Below are 20004 nucleotides of genomic sequence, written 5' to 3'. Positions count from 1 at the left end.
GCAGACCACACTTCAGGGCTACTTTTAGAAAGGCTGCTGGGCTGCACTGTGCTGCTGTGCTGTCTCCTTGCCATACATTTACACTGGAAGCTTCTGCTGTGCTTTTTCTTCTGTCTCAGCAGCCAAGCTGTGCCAGGCATTTTACAAACAGCTACTGAGAGCTGCCTCCCTGCCCAGAGGGAATGCTTACAGCAGGCTTTGCTTAAACTTCCAGCAGCACACCAGCTACAGGCTGGTAGCTCAGTCTGCTGCAGAACTTTTCACTCCTCCCTCTTCTATGGACAGAGGAAGATCAAAACAAACGGGTCCAGGGAACTAAAGGAACAAATGAAGCTGGATGTTCTGCTGAGTCAAGGAGGGTTGCTGTGTGCTTGCTCCATCCTTCACCATAACCTGTGCTGCAGATGCAGAATGGATGCTGGGGGAGACTGACAAAAGAGAGAAGGGGGGGAATAAAGAGGAGTGAAGGGGGGACAAGAGAGGAGCAAGGTAGGGATTTAGTGCTATGAGCCAGCTACTCACCAGGTACAACAAGAAAGGCCAGCTCACCAAGTAATTCTGCACTCGTCTTGCTGTGAGCTCTTGGGGGCCAGTTGGAGCAAATGTCACCAGCAAACACGTCCCTGTTACTGTCAGTGCTCCTCCTTGAGAGAAAAGGACACATCCTTTTGATAACACAGTATTTGGTAATATTTGATAGCACAATATTTGACAACACAATGTTTGGGTCATCCTTGATCTCCAGCTGAGCTGGGAAGAGTTTCCAGAAGAAACTTGAAGTCCATTTTGTCAGATCTGGGCTTAAGTAACTGGGCTGCTCTGCATTTGTGGTCTTATCTAGTGCATTAAAGACTCAAAGAGCTTTGGGGATGTGAAAAAAAGCTCTCAACAAAGCCTCCTGAGTTAGGGTTCCAACCCAGCAGTGCACTTTCAAACACTCCCAATTCTAATACCAAGTTTAGACCAAGGGAAGAATTGACCCTCTGCATTTCTTGCAGGCACAAAGCAGGTTGCATGAACAGACCCTAAGCTGAAAGGAAAAGTTGCTTGGTGAGGCAGGCAGCTAAATCATGAACCAGTGTCAAAAACACCACTGTCCCAAAGGCAGTGTGGTCACAGAGGTCTGCACCAGCCACGGACCTGCCCTGAAAGCATTAGCTGCAGGACGCAGCCTTGCTTAGCTGCAACACTCGGCCTTGCTTAGCTGCAACACATGCCCTGCATTAGGTGCAGCTTGCCCTGCATTAGGTGCAGCCCACACCTTCCAATCCAATGCTTGTTTCAAGCTGCCCTCAAGCCAAGGCTTGGGCCACTCCCTGTCGTACTTGCAGATCTATGAAGTGTTTTAGAGCAGGCTGATTTGCAGGAGGCTGCTCAGCCATTGGGCTGCCAGGGCCTCTTTTCAAGGTCAAACTTGCATTATTGTGCTTTTAATAAAAAAACCTGGAAGTTCTGCCTTGTGGACAGCCAGCTGACAAACACAGATGTTCAAGGGAGGTATCAAGACAGACGTGAGCCCATCCTGAGCTCATAAACTATATTGGATTAAGGGAGATATTAGCTACACTTTATACATACATATTTATATATATCTATATTTTCAAGTGATCTTTCACATTCTTGGCTAAACCTCTGAATAGGTGTGGAGGTATAAGGCTGAGGAACACAAAACAAAAAGCACATCCGGAGGGCTTTGCTGGCACAGAAGTTCCTTTCGGAGAAGCAGAGCTGCTCTATATTTATGTGCTTGCAAAAACACCACCATATTTCCCATCCTACAGCTCATTCCTATGGAATGCAGCAACATTGTTAAATCCTGCTTGCAAGGTTGAACTCACAGAAATCAAATAAATCAGGGCTGAGCACCAGCTAAAGAAACACACAACTGTCTGAGGCTGGAAGGGAAACATGATCAGTCGAGGAGGGGGTGGGGGGGTGGGTTAAATGTAGCAGCTGAGCTGGCAAACTTGGATCCCAAACCTAAATAAATATTCTATAGTATTCCTGGAACAATACTGAGCAGATCACTCCAAACCTTTCCTGGGAACAGCTAGGATGTCCTCTCCATAGGATGCACAATCAAGCCTGGATGCCGGGAGGGCCAATGGTAGCCTGGGTTGCATCAGGAACAGTGTGGCCAGAAGGAGCAGGGAGGTCATTGTGCCCCTGTACACTTCACTAGTTAGGCCACACCTCGAGTCCTGTGTCCAGTTCTGAGCCCCTCAGGTTAGGAAGGAGGTTGACTTGCTGGAATGTGTCCACAGAAGGGCAACAAAGTTGGTGAGGGGCTTGGAACACAGCCCTGTGAGGAGAGGCTGAGGGACCTGGGGCTGCTTAGCCTGGAGAGGAGGAGACTCAGGGGTGACCTTATTGCTCTCTACAACTACCTGAAGGGGAGTTGTAGACAGGCAGAGGTTGGTCTCTTCTCCCAGGCAACCAGTATCAGAACAAGAGGACACAGTCTCAGGCTGCACCAGGGGAGGTTCAGGCTGGAGGTAAGGAGGAAGTGATTGCCCATTGGAATGGGCTGCCCAGGGAGGTGGTGGAGTCACCGTCACTGGAGGTGTTCAGGAGGAGACTTGACAGGGTGCTTGGTGCCATGGGTTAGTTGATTAGGTGGTGTTGGATGATAGATTGGACATGATGATCTTGAAGGTCTCTTCCAACCTGGTCTAGGCTATTCTATACTATTCACCCCACAAAAGCACCAGGTGCCCTTTAGCTGCATCAGGTGGCTCAGGATTAAGGTCAGACCCCAAACTATGCTTGTGGTCAAGCTGGACCACAAAAATGTGACATGAAAGAAACACCACCCCAACTCCAAACCCGTGGCCACAGACAAAAGGCTGCCCTGCTCTCAGAGTTTCCCCAGAAACCACTTGACAATATGATTGCTTGTTCTTTGAAGTGATAAAATTAATACCAAAAGGGAAGTTGTCACTTTTAATTGAGCTGGAATTTTTGTGCAGTGAGAAAGTAAAACCCCCAAACACACACCAAGCCCTCTTGTACTTGAAAGATTAACTCAATAACTTCGTTGTTTGTATTCAATTTGTGCTGCACTCCTGAAGATAATGCTAAATACAGCCTCAGAGGCAAAAATAGGCAGTGAAAATAAATACATCTGAGCAATAAGGACACATAAGGAATGAGTTATTGTTATAAGAGCAGGGGATTTGGGAATGCAGCCCTTGTATTTTTTGTTGCACATGCACTGAAGCTTCTCTCTCTCTCTCTTTTTGTCACTTCTTCCCAATTTTGAAAGGATCTGCCTCGAAACACTTGCTCAGGAAAGTGGGAGTGTGAAGGCGGGGGGCTGCGTGAGAGCTGCAGCTTGCTGAGCATATGGTGACACACATGGCCACAGCAGCAAAAGCTCACTTACCCAATATATCAGCAGCCCTCGTGGTCCTCTTTAGGAAGAAGGCAGAAATAAATGCACTGCCTGGAACAGAAACATGAAGACTTTTTATACATATATATTTATTTGTTGGAATATCAAGTGCTACAGCAAAGAGCTGCCCTAGGGCCAAGTTTAAATATATCTGATGGCTGCTGTTGTACCCTAGCAGGATAGAAGCAGCCAGGAGTCCATTCCAGCAGCCAAACAGCCCTCAGTTTCTGCAAGATGTTAAACACACCCAGCAGGCTCTTAAGTGGTTGGAGATGTGCAGTGCCCATCCCATCCCCTGGGCAGACACTGCTTCAGCTGCTCTGATTCAGTCAGGAGTGGAAGTGAAAGCTAGCAAATGATCAGCTTTACTCTTTCACTCCCCAGTTTGCCACCAACTCAACCCACTGCACGGACTTGCTCGAGGTAAATTACTTCATAGAGGGATAGAATTCCACTTCTCGAGGATTAAATGTATCAGAGGCTTAGAAGTAATCAGGAGCAGCACAATCAAGGGTCTGGAGCTCAGCCCTGTGAGGAGAGGCTGAGGGAGCTGGGGTTGCTTAGCCTGCAGAAGAGGAGGCTCAGGGGAGACCTTCTGGATCTCTACAACTCCATAAAGGGAGGTTGCAGCCAGGTGGGGGTTGGTCTCTTCTCCCAGGCAACCAGCCCCAGAACAAGAGGACACAGTCTCAAGCTGTTCCAGGGGAGGTTTAGGCTGGAGGTTAGGAAGAAATTCTTCCCAGCAAGAGAGATTGGCCATTGGGATGTGCTGCCCAGGGAGGTGGTGGAGTCACCATCACTGGGAGTGTTTAAGAAGAGCCTGGATGAGGCACTTGGTGCCATGGTTTAGTTGATTAGATGGTGTTGGTTGATAGGTTGGACTTGATCTCAAAGGTCTTTTCCAACCTGGTTAATTCTGTATTCTGATGTCTCCTAAAGTGCTACCTGTGTATCATCCAGGAGCTCTGCCCATGTTCTTCCAGAGTGACTTGTAGTGATGAAGGAAAAACACTGGAAGTGAGCCCTGACAATGACCTCCTGTCCCCTGGGCAACTCTTCCCCTTGCTCAGCTCTCGCATCTCCCTGGCCCTGCCTCCCTGGGATGGGCAGTGGTGCTTGGTAAGCAGCAGTAGTGCTCAGGCCAGCATTTATGGTGAGCAGCTCAGCATGGACATGTGCCAGAGAGGGAAGAAAGGGATTTGGCTTCATCCTAAGATGGATGAGATTGTTGGCCACCTGGGAGAGATGGCTCTATTCCAGCACACAACACAAGAGCATCCCTCTCTAAGGAGAGGCACAAGAGGCTGAATAAATCCTGTGTCAAAGAGGTGTGGCAATGCCTTTGGGAAAGGGGTATCAGAAATGTTAGATTCGTTAAGGAACCTCAAAGAAAGCCTCTGCCCATGGAGGGACAGTGAAGGGACACACTGAGGCTAAACCATGGGTTGCTGTTACAAGAGCTCTGCTCCTCCTGCATACAGCTTGAAATTCTTGGCTCATTCTTGAAATAAAAGTGCAGCCTCTTTTCTGCAGCCATCTTTGCCTTGTCTCTGCTGCTCTCATTGGAAGTACAATTTGTGGTTAGATAGTAGGTGCACTCTGGACAAATCTAGAGAGGTTCTTACAGAGAGGCAAACAGAGACCTGGAATTTGGGGCTGTGTCATCCAGTCAGCAGAGAATCAGACACAGCAGAAGTCAGAAGTGGAGACTGCAGCAGGAGTGATGGAGATCTCTGCAAATGAGAAGTGCAGGGAGAGAGTCTTCAGCTGAAAATGCCACCCTGAAGGGAACCTGCCTGAGAGTTCTTTTTACTCAGTGTCTCAGAGACAGCTTTGCTGGAGAGCAGACCCTGGTATCCAGGCAACACCACAGCAGAGCTACCTGGGTTTAGGGGAGAGAACAAAGAACAGGAAAGCAGCAGCATCAATCCAAGACAGTGCAGGAATTAATTACTGCTCTGTCTCCCTGCTGTCATCACTCTCCCAAACCCCACCTCAGCCAACCTACCTTGACAGTCACTGTCACAGCAAAGACCTAGTGCTTAAGGTGCTGATGCCTCAGTGATATTTTATTAGCACCTCACTGTCTGGGCTCTCTGCACTCAGCAAATTCAACCCAGGGCTCAATTCCAGCGTTGCCATCCAGTCTGGGGGGAGATGAGTTGTGCCCCAAATTCTACTGCCTACTTCTCTGGAGATGAAAAATGGCAGCTCAGGGGGGATGACAGACTCTGAGGTTGGCAGTGGGCACAGGGAGACGCTGGAATGCAGCCAGATAATGAAGCTTGTCACTCAGCCTGTCTGCTTTAATAACCCATTCAAAAGCAGCGAGCTCCTGCTGCAGAGGTAGCTGGTGATGCACCAGAGCTTAACAGAAGCTATGCATAATTAATGCTCTTTATGATGTGTGATATGTAGACAAACCTAAAAATAGGAGAGGTTTTAAGAATATATATTAGGCCATCTGGGACTGGAGGAAAAGCTGAAGTAGGAGGGGGAGGTACAACACCAAGATGAGGACAGTGAGACCCAGGAGAGACACAAGAGACAAGCGTCCCAGGGCTAAAGCCACCAGCACCTGGCATACAGTGCAATGGAAGAACCACCCCATGGAGCAGAATGGGCTGGGGACTGACCTGCTGGAGAGCAGTGAAGGGGAAAAGGAGCTGGGGGTGCTAGTGGATGGAAGGCTGACCATGAGGCAGCAATGTGCTCCTGTGGCCAGGAAGGACAATGCCATCCTGGGGTGGATTAGGAGGCCTGTGGTTAGTAGTAGGTCAAGAGAGGTTCTCCTCCTCCTCTGCTCTGGTGAGGCTGCATCTCAAATACTGTGTCCAGTCCTGGGCCCCTCAGTTCAGGAAGGACCTCAGGGAAATGCTTGAGAGAGTCCAGCACAGAGCCACAAAAACGATTAAGGGAATGAAACATCTTCATTATGATGAGAGACTGAGAGAGCTGAGGGCTCTTTAGCTTGGAGAGGAAGAGCCTGAGAGGTGCCCTCATTCATATTGATAAAGATGTGCAGGGTGAGTGCCAGGAGGCTGGAGCCAGGCTCTGCTGGGTGATGCCCAATGCCAGCACAAAGGGCAGTAGTGGAAGTTGAGGCATAGGAAGTGCCATGGAAGCATGAGGACAAATTATTTCACTGTGAGGGTGACAGAGCATCAGAACAGCCTGCCCAGGGGGGTTGTGGAGTCTCCCTCTCTGGAGATATTCAAAACTTTCCTGTGTGATCTGCTCTTGGTGCTCCTGCTCTGGCAGGGGGTTGGACTGGATGAGCTTTTGAGGTCCCTTCCAGCCCCTAACATTGTGTGATTCTGTGAAGAAGGAAAGCAGCTGGAGTAAATCTAAGGGAAGCAGGAGAGAACAGCTACACAGCCTTGATGGGATGCTAGAGGACATAGCTGAATGCTCCAAAGCCTGGCCAGCTCTGGCTATTACACCCAGGGCTGAGTTTTAATCAAGGTACTGCAGCACAGCTAAGAGAGCACTGGTCACTGCCCACTGGCTAACACGGGATTTGAAAGGTATTTTAAGGACAGTTCTGGATTTTAAACTCCCTGCCTTTGAGTTTTTAACACTCCTATGTTCTCCAGTTTGTGGGGTGGGTTTGAACCAGGTTAAGTCACAGACATCAAGGGCTGGGTTGTCTTGATGCAGATGGTGGTCACTAGAAATGACAGGGCAGAAGAGGGGCATGAAGGGAGCCTGTGAGCCCCAGCAGCACAGGATAACAGTTGCTTGTTTTGCCTTCTGCTGGCCTTGCAGCTCTCCCTGGCTGGCAAGACCAAAGCATACCCCAGGAGCCCCATGAGATGCACAATCCTCACAGACACCCTCCCATTCCTTCTGAACTTCATGGGGCTGCAGCTCACAGTCTCATAGAATCAATAAGGTTGGAAAAGACCTCAAAGATCATCAAGCCCAGCCTGTCACCCAACACCTCATGACCACTAAACCATGGCACCGAGTGCCACGTCCAGTCCCTTTTTGAACACTGCTGCTTAAGACATTAACACCTCCAGAAAATAGCAAACACCTTCCCCCCATCATCTCCTATCAGCCTGGCAGCCTCCATGCTGACCCTGCTGTGAGCAGGAGTTTGGGCTGGGACTTCCAGAGGTCTCTCCCAACCCGAGTTCTCTCAGGATCCTGTGAGCCCTTGCCAGAAGAGTCAGGGGGCATTCAGAGGCTGCAGTTAAACATATCAGACACACGAACTGAAGTCCTTACAGCATCCCCAACTCATTTCCTACATGCAGGCTTTCTGACCCCCCCTGTGCTCAGCTCCCCAGGCTCCCTGCTGCTTTCTCACCATCTCTCAGTCCACAGGCAAGGTGCCTCCCATCTCACTACCAGTGATGCTACACCTTCACACTTTCCTTCTAGCCTCCTTCCCCATGATTTCACCACATCACCACAGCATGAGTCTAACTTCCTACCACCCAGCCTCAATGTTCCCTTTCCCACGCCAGGGTCCTCTTGTTCCCCCTCTGTCACAGAAGCTGTGTGCCTCCTCCTCCTACACCATTATGCTGATGTGGGAAATAAATCACTGAACATTATGTTCAACTCTGCTGATGAACAGACCAAGGAGCTTGGGCAATCACTGTGCTGAGAGGCAGCAGTGTCTGTGCCACTTTCACTTGTTTGCCTGTTTATAGACAGCTTTTAATTGGTCAGCAACAGGATAAAAACAACAGAGAGAAAAGGTTGCCCCAGAGTGTAAGCTGGGGACAGCTGGACAACAGAACAAGCAGTTTGCCCTTGGTGCTGAGGCACTGGTTTTAGCAATACAACACAGACACAGCTCTAAGCTGGAGCTGTCAGCCTGCAAGCCACTGCAGCACAGCCTGCATGCCTGGCCATCTGAGGAGGCTTGCACACTGCTGGGTAAATCAGAGCATTGTTTAACTCATCATTAAGGTAAAACTTTCAAAACTAGGCACAGATCCTACTCCCAAAAGAGAAGAGCAGAAAATCTGGGAGATGATCTAAGGATGAAACCCTGCAGAATCAACACATCCTCTAATGAAATCCTTAAGGTCGCTCCATGGCTTCATTGCATCATGCTTAGATGGATGTCCATAAATGGAGAGGTAAATAGGCCCTGTAAATTATCTGTATCTGTATGGCAGAGCCTTTCTGAAGGCTCATGAAACTCTGCAATCTGGGAACACAGAGCTAGTATTTCTAGTGAAAAATATTATGACTTGGCACTGCCCCAAAATCATGATAAAGACAAAATATTGGGCAGAACATGCACAAGTCCATGGGGCCTGGAGAGATCCACCCATGGGCCCTGAGGGGACTGGCAGGTGAAGTTGCCAAACCACTGTCCATCACATTCAAAAAGTCCTGGCAAGCTGGTGAAGTCCCTGCTGAGTGGAAAAGAGGAAACATCAAGGGAATAAATGAAGAGCCCAGAAACTCTAGGCCAGTCAGTCTCACCTCTGTGCCTGGCAGGAGCATGGAGAAAATCCTCCTGAAGGCTTTGCTAAGGCATAGGGAAAATGAAGAAGAGGTGAACTGGTGGCAACCAGCATGGCTTCACCAAGGGCACCTCCTGCCTGGTGAACTTGGTAGCTTTCTATGGCAGTTACAGCATCAGTGGGTAAGGGAAGAGAAGCTGAAGCCATCTGCCTGGAGTTGTGTATAAAGCATCTGACACTGCCCCACAGGACATCCTGGTCACCAAACTGGAAAAGCATGGACTTGAGGGGTGGCCACTGGCTGGGTAAGGAATTGGCTGGATGGCTGCACTCAGAGGCTTGTGGGGAACAGCTCAGTGTCCAAAGGGAGACCAGTGACAAGTGCTGTCCCTCAGGGGTCAGCACTGGGACCAGTGCTGTCTGCCATCTTTGTCAGTGACATGGACAGAGGCACTGAGGCACCCTCAGCAAGCCTGCTGATGGCTCCAAGCTGCGTGGTCCAGCTGGCACATGGAGGGAAGGGACCTGGACAGGCTGCAGAGGTGTGCCCAAGCCACCAAGGCTGAGTGCAAGGTCTTGCACCTGGGTCAGGGCAATCCCAAGCACAAATAAAGGCTGGAAGAGGGCCACAAAGACAAATGGAGGGGTGGAGAACCTTCCTATGGGGACAGGCTGAGAGAGCTGGAGGTGTCCAGCCTGGAGAAGGAAGGCTCTGGGGACACCTCAGAGTAACCTTCCAGTGCCTGAAGGGAGTTACAAGAAAGCCAGGAAGGGACTTTTGACAAGGGCTTGTAGTGCTAGGATGAGAGGGAATGGTTTTGAAGCTTGAGGAGGGCAGATTTAGACTGGAGACTAGGAAGAAATTCTTCCCAGTGAGGGTGGTGAGACACTGGAACAGGTTGCCCAGGGAGGTTGTGGTTGCCTCTTCCCAGGAGGTGTTCAAGGCCAGGTTGGATGAGGGCTTGAGCAACCTGGGCTAGCAGAAGGTGTCCCTGCCCATGGCAGGGGGGGGTTGGAACTTGGTGATCTTTAAGGTCCCTTCTAACCTAAACCATTCTATGATTTATGAAACTATGGAAAAAAAGAGGGGGAAAGGGGAAGAGTTTGTTGGGAAGCTGAATTGATTTGTTGAACCAACTTCACCTTCTCATCCATCAGCATAAAGCAGGCTGCTTTGTATTCCTTACTGAATGAGGATGTGTTCCCTCTATTTGGGATGGATATATATTCACATTGTAGAATGAACAGAAATATTCACTGCAGCATCTGAATTTCGATTTCAATTGACCAAGAAAAAAGAAAGGGAGGTAGAAAATGTCCATTTTCTACATGTTATGCAATGAGATGCCTTAAGGGAGGCTTGTAACAGTGCTGCACATAGCTTAGCCAGCTGCTCATTCTCTTAGGAGAGGGTTGGTTTACAATTATCTCCATATGTAGGTTTGCTGCAGTACAAACAGAAATAAAGAGTGGTGTGAAATGTGGGTTCTGCCACTGGCAGACACTCACTGGTGAGAAGGCAGCTCAGAAAACAACTCCTCTGCCTCCCAGACGTGAAAGCTGCAGTTAGGATTGTTCCTTGTTTGTTTCTGTAAGAAAGGGATAATGCACCACCACAGAAGCTAAAGGCAGGAAACACAGCCTCATCCCTACACTCTGTCTGTCCAAAGCAGCCTTAATAATCTCCATCCATGGAGATCACAGAACCACAGAAACATTCAGCTTGGAGAAGACCCTCAGGATCACCCAGACCAACCATTAACCTACCCTACAAGGTTCACCCCTAAATCATATCCCCAAGCACCACATCCAAACCACCTTTAAACACAGCCAGGGTTGGGGACTCCACCACCTCCCTGGGCAGCTCATTCCACTCCCTGACCACTCTTGCTGGGAAAACATGTTCCCTAATGTCCAGTCTAGACCTCACCTGTTGCAGCTTGAGGCCATTCCCTCTTGTTCTATCACTAATTACCTGTGAGCAGAGACCAGCAGCAGCCTCTCTGCAATGTCCTTTCAGGTAGCTGTAGAGAGCCATGAGGTCTCCCCTCAGCCTCCTCTTTTTCAGACTAACCATCCCCAGCTCCTTCAGTTGCTCCTCATAAGATTTATTCTCCAAGGTATTCAAGGTGAGGCTCAGCAGGGCTCTGGGCAACCTGATCTAGTGGAGGATGTCCCTGCTGACTGCAGAGGGGTTGGACTGGATGACCCTTGGAAGTCCCTCCCAAGCCAGACCCCTCTATGATTCTATGAGGTGGTTTAGTCCATCCCCAACCTCAAGCAACTGTAGTCTGCCACACAGCCAGGAGGATCTGGAGAGATGCTGAGGCAGGTAGCCACTGCAGCTGAAGTGAGCAGGTGGAGCATGGGGTGCAGGTCTTCCTGGGCAAGTACCAATATTTCCAGGGGGGATCTAAGAGCTACCCACTAAGAGGAGAACAAGGGAAAACAAGAAAGGATAAGTTGCTGAGGCTGCTGGTCAGGAGAGGAATGTGGTTTAGCTGAGGGAGAGTGTGAACAAAAATCTAAGCCCAAGTGCCCAGGCATTTTTATTAAGCTCATTCAGAATCACACTTTCCACAAGAACAGCTGAGACCTTCCCCCCTAAAGCACCCCCAGGGATATAAGATTTCAAAGCTTAAAGCAATTTCTTGCCCCAGGGTTGTTTGGAAGGAGCATATAAAAATGCAAAGGGATCTCAACAGTGAAGTGCAAAAGCAGCTCTGGACAGAAGGATGCAAACTGCAGAAGCAATGATCTCTGATCCCACTGCTCCCTGCCCATCCCCCACCCCAAGTCCTTCCTGCAGGAGCAAGGCAGATAATGAGCTTAAAAAAACAAACCCACAGCAGCCTAAAAATTCCTCCAGCAAGATGCATCAGAGGGCTTCTCATTTTTTGAGCATGAAAAGCTTTTTAATGATCACATCAAACATGAATTACTCCTCCACTTTTCAATTAAAGATTTACCCGTTTGCCCTCTTGAAGCAAACAACTGCTGTCTTCTCCAACTATTTAAAACCCTCAGCAGATGTAGAGCTTGCATCACTGCAACCACACAGAGAAAGACTTCCACAGTAGAAGGAGGAAAAGCTTGTCCTTTGTAGCTTAAGTCTAACCAACACACCCATGAAAAATCTGCTGGTGCCATGCCAGGTCATGGTCTGTGGTGCTGGATGCTTCCTAAACCCAGGCATCAGAAGCATCCAGCGCGTTAGAACCGGGCACAGACTCTTCACTCTTTAATTGATAGCAGGTTAAGTGCAAGATTCAGTTGGATGCAGTTAAAAATGGTAGCAAAGCTTAATAGATGTTGGCTCCATCTATTTTAAGAGCCACAATGCTCCCTGCCTCAGAGGTCTGGAGGCATATGATGGGTACAGCCCAAATTCATTCTCAGCAGAGACTCCAGTCTGCCTTATCCTCCTCTACACCCCTGGTTTCCAAGCAAAGACAACTTTCCATGCAGACCTGGAGTGACAGGGACCTTCAGAGAATCCCCTGGGTGACTGGGCATGGGCAAAGCACATCTGTCCTCAGCACATCATAGGTGGGTACTCAGGCCCCAATGTCAGTGAGAGTCAGGTCTTACCTTGAGGGGTGTGTGGACACAACATTTGGAAAACACTGTTTGTCAGGCGGGTGGATTTAGAGCCCAGATACACCCTTGCAGTTTGTTACCAAGTGCTTCACTTCTTCATTCAAAGAATCAACTCACAAGAGACACCTACCCAAAAACACCTCCAAAAATCACCAACTAAGGTGTGCAAATTCCACCCTCACAGCATCACAGAATGCTAGGGGTTGGAAGGGACCTCCAGAGATCACCCAGTCCAAGCCCCCTGCCAGAGCAGGAGCACCCAGGGCAGGTCACACAGGAACACATCCAGCTGGGTTTTGGATGTCTCCAGAGAAGGAGACTCCACAACCTCTCTGGGCAGCCTGCTCCAGGGCTCCAGCACCCTCACAGGGGAAAATTTTCCCTTCTGTTCCCTGGCACCTCCTCTGCTCCAGCTTACAACCCTTGCCCCCTGTCCTGTCCTTGGACATCCCTGAGCAGAGCCTGGCTCGGTCCTCCCCCCACTGCCCTGCACATCTTTATCCCCAGCAGTGAGGGCAGCCCTCAGGCTCCTCTGCTCCAAGCCCCAGCTCCCTCAGCCTGTGCTCACAGGGAGATGTTCCACTGCCTCCAGCAGCTTTGTGGCTCTGTGCTGGACTCTCTCAAGCAGTTCCCTGAGGTCCTTCTTGAAGTGAGGGGCCCAGCACTGGACACAGTTTTGCAGATGTGGCCTCACTCCACTATCTCAAGGAGGTCACAACTTAATGAGAAAAGTATTTCTTGATCTCAAACCAGAGGACCATCTGCCTGAGCCATCCTTTGCCCAGCTGTTAGCAGATGATGCAGATGTGTCCTGGTCAGTTCATCTTTGCCTTACATGATGAACTCTTCTAACATTAAAAGGAAGCACTCTCTCTCTCTCTGGCTTCAATTTCAGAGGACAGGAAAGCATCTCGTGGTAGGAATTGTTCCTGGGAAGCTCTTGTTGTAATTGGCTGTCTACACCACTTCTACTTTCCCTTCCTTCAGGGAACGTTTGCTAGACTAAATAGAATATCAGCTACCTCTGTTGTTTGGGCTGTGAAATGGATACTCTCAGCTGACAAAGGGAAATGGAAGAGAAGATATTAAAGTGCTTTATGAGGGCTTCCTGGATAAGCATTTTTGGGTCAGTTAAAAGAAATAAATAAATTGATGAGAATGCTGATAAAATGTAACAGTTAGGAAAAGAGTTCCTTGGTATCTGGGATAAGCAAAGGGAAAGGGAGAGGGGAGGAGGTAGATGAAACCTTTCTTTGCATACTGCAAAGGTAAAGAAGGAGGAATCTGCCCAGAAAATGATTAACCCTAAATGTGACCTCCTCTTTGTACCAGTTTGATAACCAATGGATTTCATTCCCCCCCTCCCCTTCCCCACTGATTTTCACTTCTTTCTGGTTTTCTGCACTTGCCTTTCACTCAGTTTGGGCAAAAAAAACCCCAGCCCTGAATTGGTCAATGTCCCTTTATGTTCAGGGACATCTGGAAATGCCTGCAGCTGTTGAGGATATAACTACTGCCACCAAAATCACCCTGGGATATGTCCTATTACTTCACATTTTCATCCCTGGTAATAGCTCACTCCTCTCTTTGAGAAGTCTTTCCTGCAGTGGTGAACTGCTTCTTTATATCTCATTCTCCCAAATGCTGCAACAGTTTAACATTAAAGGCTACAGTAAATTGCCTGCAGCTTCCTTCCTCCACTATCTCTTCGCTAATTTGCACCCACATATGGCTGGCTGCCTCCTTCCACTACAGCTGGGCAGCCCACAGGGAAGAGAATTCCTCTTTCCTACATTCCCATGCAGAATCCCTCAGTGCAGCATCACTTCCAAGCAGGAAAGTGATAGCCAGAGGCAGGTCATGAAATGTTATCACTTGTCAATAGCAAGTGAATGAGCTCCAGCCGATGCAGGGCTGGTAGCTCAGCCCCAGATACCTCAGCTGTGGATATGAAGCAGCTCAATGAAGGGACACAGCTACCCCCTGAATTCTTTTCACAGCCCTTGTACAATATTGCCCTGTCCACTCTGCTTTGCATGAGGACAGCATGCTAATGCTTTCTCAGATGTACCTTTCTTTGATGAAAAGAGAGAGAATCATGGAATGGTCTGGGTTGGAAGGGACCTCTGAAGGTCATCCAGTCCAACCTCCTCTGCAGTCAGCAGGGACATCCTCAACTAGATCAGGTTGCCCACAGCTCTGTCAAGCCTCACCTTTAATATCTCCATGGAGACATCTCATGCCTGTCAATACCTTAGCTACAAAAAACCCCACATGAAGTAAAAAACTAAGATCATATCAAGTGAGTCCTGAGGATAGGAGTCCTGATAAAGTCCAATGAATCTGCTCTGCAAGGAGCAAATCAGCAACTTCTGATAATGGCCATGAACAAACATGTCAGGAAATTTCCAGGCTCTTTTTGTCACACACTGCAGAGTCAAAAAAGTTTGCCTCTGTCAACATGATTGACAGTGATGGACAGAGGACAGGCAGCTGAAACCACTTGGTGTGAAGGTAACATAGAAAACACACTGCAGGGACTCAGGAGCAGAAGAGACCTCTGTGCACTCAGCAGGATGCCTGCCTTGGGGGTTTGCAGTGCTGGTGCAGCTCTGGGTGGCCAAGTGGCAGTGACACATGAGACAAAGCTATGGGGAAGGCAAGAGGCTGTCCTGGGTGGTGGTGAATGCCTCCTCCCTGGAGGTGTTTAAGGCCAGGCTGGATGAGGCAACCAAATCGAACTGGGCAACCAAGTCTACTGCAGAGGTGTCCCTGCCCGTGCAAGGGGTTGGAGCAGATGGTCTCTGAGGGCCCTTCCAACCTGAGCCATTCTATGATTCCATGATCACAGGAGACTCTCTGAGCTAAGCAGAGCTTGTGTTGAACTCTCAGCTCACGCAATCACAAGTATACTTCCTTTTAAAACCACACCACCACCATTTCCCCTTCATGTTCCTGCTGCAGTGCCTGTGTTTTATTGCCTAGCTGGGAACAGACCTTTAAGGTGCAATCATTAGAATGAAAAACCACAAAGCTCTTCAACTCCAACTCTTGCTGACCTGGCAATTTAGTGGCAGATAGCAGGTGGGTGTCTGAAGATGGCCACTGTTACATTCTGAGGTGCAAACCCTGAAGACAGATAAATTAGTTCATCTCTGTTGTCTGGAGAGAGCCAGGATGAGAAGATGCACACTGGGAACTTTTACTGTGATATTTTTAGGATTCACTGGAAAATGCATCCCTGTCCAGGTCCCATGGATGCTATGACAGCAGCAGATGAAGAGGACAAGAGGGAAGTGGAGAATGCCAGGAGGTGAAAGCTTACCAAGCACTTCCAACACAACACAACACAAGCACTAATTACAGCTGATGCCAGTCAAAGCTAAACACACTCTCAGCATCTCCCAGATCTTCCAAGCTCTCCATTTGCAGGCAAGGCTTTGATGGCATGCACCTTAGGCTCTGACTATGCATTCCTGGGCTCCTCTAGTCACAAACAAGAGTTCAGTGAACACCCAAGGAAGAAACAGCAAAGCATCTCACCTATGACAGCCACGCATCCCACCGGAGCGACGAGGGCAATGGGGGCAAACCCATAGGCTGTGAAATTGCCAACCTCTCCAAGGCCCAGGAGGGTAACTCCACACCACCACAGGCTGCTGGTGTAGTAGGGCTTTGGCTCTGCCTGGCCAGCCAGCTGGAGATGAGTGCATTTCTAGAAAATGAATCATCAGGAGCAGAGGTGAAAAGAAAGACTTCTGCTGTGCTCTTATGGCTGACACGAGTGCACAGAGCCATACAATCACAGAATGGGCTGGGCTGGAAGGGATCCCCAAAGGTTATCTAGTCCAACCCCCTCTGCAGTCAGCAGGGACATCCTCAACTAGATCAGGTTGCCCAGAGCTCTGTTGAATATCTCCAGGGATAGGGCCCCAACCTCACCCCTGAGCAACCTGTTCCAGTTCCACAACTAAGGGGGCTGGCAGCTTCAAATTCCAGGTGTGTCAAGGTTTTCTTTTTCAACATGACTTTCAGCTTGTTGTTGCAGACACTTCCCTTGTGTTAACTCAGAGCTGCTTCAGGTATGGTGGAAAATTAGACCTCAGAATAAACCTGAAAAGTATTAATGCCAGGTAGTGCTTCCTAGCGCTCACTGCACACCTCTCGAAGCAAAGCTCAGCAGCGGCGGTGTGAGTCTGGAAACACCCAAAGGCAGGAGATGGGGCACAAGCAGAACTGTGACATCACACTGGGAGAAGGAGCCCAGACAACATGGTGTTCCTGTTCCATCATACATATCCTCACCATGAGAAAGGCAGCACTTAGACTCCTCCCTGCATCAGATGTGACTAAACTAGTTAGGTAGAATTCAGGATTTGGATAAATGCTTCTGCCAGAGCTTTCTGTTTCATTCCTTCACAGAAAAAGCAAGGAGTGGCTTTGTATGTGACATACAACTCATAAAACACAAGCCAGCAAAATGTCTGTTCTGGTCTTGCAGTGCTGTTGGCAGTGGTGGCAAATACAGCTGCTTTTCCTACTCTCTGAGGTACTCCAACGACTCAGCTCTTCACAGACCAGTGCATACCAGTGCTGGTTCCAGTACAGGTCCTCCCAAGGCATCCTTGTCACTTCTAACTGTGAGGTGCTAGCAACAGCAATGCCACAGTGTGTTGATTTGGTGTTGACAATGGCTAAAGGAGGAGCCAGGGCAAGGAGGAGGAGGAGTTGTGAATTTTTGTTCTGCCCCCACATGAGAATCACAGCAGAGAGCAGGCTGAGAGCCATTACCCTGCCAGCAAGTACAGCAGGGCTCTGTTAAACCACAGCTACAAAGAGGGCATGAGGATGCAGTGCAGGAAAACTCGTTGTTGTGAACTTCCCCATCAAAACAAACTGCAACACAAGCCACTTGCTGAATATAAACAGCTCTGAATGAAGAGAACTCATTTCATACCTGTATGCTCAGAGAGACACTGATCAGGAAGTTGGAAGCAGCAGCAAGTAAAACTCCCAGGAGCTGAGCCTGCAGGGTGACAAAACCAAGAAATACAAAACCTCTGATCACTTTGAGAAGAGCAACATAATGGTGTCTGATAGCACATCACAACCCCAGCAACAGCCAGCCACTGCACTGCCAAGCACTGCAGTCACTGCCAGGCACTGCAGTCACTGCCAGGCACTGCAGTCACTGCCAGGCACTGCAGTCACTGCCAGGCACTGCAGTCACTGCCAGGCACTGCAGTCACTGCCAGGCACTGCAGTCACTGCCAGGCACTGCAGTCACTGCCAGGCTGCACTGAGTGAACTGATAAGGAAGTATCTCGAGGCAGGTAGCTAGGGCTGAAGCGGTAAACAACTGGGAATGGAAAGTGCATCCCAGTGCAGGAGGTGGTTTGGGGGCCCTTCAGCACACCACCAGCAATCCCATGCAGCCCAGAAGGCAAACTGTGTCCTAGGCTGCAGTCAGAGGAGTGTGGGCAGCAGGGCAAGAGAGGGGATTCTGCCCCTCAACTCTGCTCTGCTGAGATCCCATCCCCAAACCTGCCTCCAGGTCTGGTGTCCCCAGCATGAGAGGGACACAGAGCTGCTGGAGTGAGTCCAGAGGAAGCCACAAACATGATCCAAGGGCTGGAGCAGCTCTGCTATGAGGATAGGCTGAGGGAGCTGGAGTTATTCAGCCTAGAGAGGAGAAGGCTCCAGAGGGACCTTAGAGCTGCCTGTCAATAGCTGAAAGGATCCTGCAGGAAGGCTGCAGAGAGACTTTTCCTGAGGGTGTCTAGAGACAGGCCCAGGGGGAATGGTTTGAAGCTGAGGGAGAGCAGAGTTAGACTGGAGCTGAGGAAGAAGTTCTTCAGTCTGAGGGTACTGAGACTCTGGAACAGGCTGCACAGGGAGGATGTGGATGCCTCCTCCCTGGCCAGGTTGGATAAGGTCTTGAGCAGCTGAGCCTAGTTGAGAGGTGTCCCTGCCTGTGGCAGGGGGATTGGAATTAAATGACCTTTAAGGTCCCTTCTAATCTAAATCATTCTATGAGTCACTGGAGTAGAGGCTGAAATGGGGTCCTGAGCGACAGGCAGGAAAACCCTGGAGGTGTGTAGGGACAGGCAGGGCTGTGGGTGCCTTCAGGCTCCTAACACACACATGCCAACTGTCCCTTCTGCCTAACTTCAGCAAGCTCCTGTGTCTGCAGAGAAGGAAAAACGGGGTGTGTGCATGATCAAGGCAAACTGAGCAGCAGCCTGGCTTCCCATCTAACTCTGTGCTCAGGTCATTCTATTGTGGTGCCCACATGTTCCACTGGAGCATTGCTGTTGTCATATATACTGCACTGCCTGCTCCAGACTGACAGGTGTTAATGTGCTGTGGTTAATATGCTGATACCACCAAGCTTCCAAACCTAGGGCTGGACAGACCCCCAAAGATTAAAAGCAGAGCAGAATGCCCCAAGGAGGTCAAGCATCACATGGATCCATTCAGGGAGATGAAAGTACAGCAACACCACACAGCTGCAGCATGGCAAAGCTGCCTTGTACAGGTTCACACTCAGACATGCCAGTGTGAGAGCAAGCAACAGGGAAGAGAAGTGCAGTGAAGAGGAAACACAGATTGAAAACTTCAGAAATCAAGGTGCAGCTTCAACCAGGAGGCAGTTTGCAACGCAGGAGATCTATCACATACTGCAATGCTTGAAGGAGAGGATAAACAAACACCACACTGTACCCCAGGCTAGGAGAACCATGCCTGAAACAAAGAGGGCTTGCAGCAGAGCCATGCCTGAGTGACAGAGGGCTTGCAGCAGAGCCATGCCTGAGCGACAGAGGGCTTGCAGCAGCAGCAGACAGCAGATCACCCTCAAAGAAACAATTGTCCCTGCAGGCCACCACAAGCCTCCCCATCCCACCCTCCTCATCTGGGCTGTGCCTGCCGTTCAACATCCTGCAGAGGCTGGAGGGAACCGGTGGGACAGCCAGTTTGGTAAGTCACAGAGCTGATACTCTCTGAACACAGAGTTTCCAGTTGTGATATCCAGTTGTGATATCATCCACAGCGCTCCCAGGGCTTCCCACACACAAGCCTGGAGACAAAGCTCCGCGAGGGAATTGTGTTGCAGACACAACTTTAGGGCCGTGGTGCTGCTTCAGTCAACTGAGGACTTCAGCCTACAGGAAAAAAAAGCCTTAAATATTCAAAACTGTTGGCATAGAGTGTAAGCCACGTCGTCACCAGAACATCTGTCTGACTGTGCAGGCCACTTGGTTGGACCCCAGATGTCAAACTGTGGCTGCATTCTTCCAGTGTTTCCAAAAGCAGAAGCATCCTGCCCTTCAGTGTGCCAGAAAGTTAAAAAGCACCACAGAGCTTTGATTCCTTTCACCTTGCTATGGTTTGGAGTAAGCCATGACAACGACTTGCCAGCTTTGTAGTCCTTTCTAGATAACCCCCAAGAGCACAGAGCACGGGCTGAAGCTGTGGATCTCCCTTCCTCAAGCTTCAATCCATTCCTTCTCATCCTAGCACTACAAGCCCTTGTCAAAAGTCCCTTCCCAGCTTTCTTGGAGCCCCCTTCAGGTACTG

General features: G+C 49.5%; 1 protein-coding gene across 5 annotated transcripts in view; it reads right to left on the bottom strand.

Moving 5' to 3' along the window:
- NIPAL2 (NIPA like domain containing 2) overlaps window positions 1–20004 on the bottom strand; it is a 57056-nt gene that overhangs the window by 29882 nt on the left and 7170 nt on the right. For all 5 annotated transcript variants that reach the window (XR_010990124.1, XR_010990123.1, XR_010990125.1 and 2 more), the window contains exons 2-5: window positions 17384–17452; window positions 15970–16141; window positions 3386–3445; window positions 523–644 (exon numbers count right to left, since the gene is read on the bottom strand). Coding sequence is in view for 1 of the 5 variants with exons in the window: in XM_068161167.1 (XP_068017268.1) it covers window positions 523–644; window positions 3386–3445; window positions 15970–16141; window positions 17384–17452 (423 nt within the window). In the remaining 4 variants the exon portion in view is untranslated. The remainder of the gene's footprint in view (window positions 1–522; window positions 645–3385; window positions 3446–15969; window positions 16142–17383; window positions 17453–20004) is intronic.

Source organism: Melanerpes formicivorus, unplaced genomic scaffold (assembly GCF_026170545.1).
Source record: "Melanerpes formicivorus ecotype bairdi unplaced genomic scaffold, bMelFor1.0.p_v2 SCAF_56, whole genome shotgun sequence".
In the NCBI taxonomy this organism is placed as follows: Eukaryota; Metazoa; Chordata; class Aves; order Piciformes; family Picidae; genus Melanerpes; species Melanerpes formicivorus.
The sequence above is the reverse complement of the archived record's forward strand: the minus strand, read 5'-3'. Positions and strand labels throughout refer to the sequence as shown.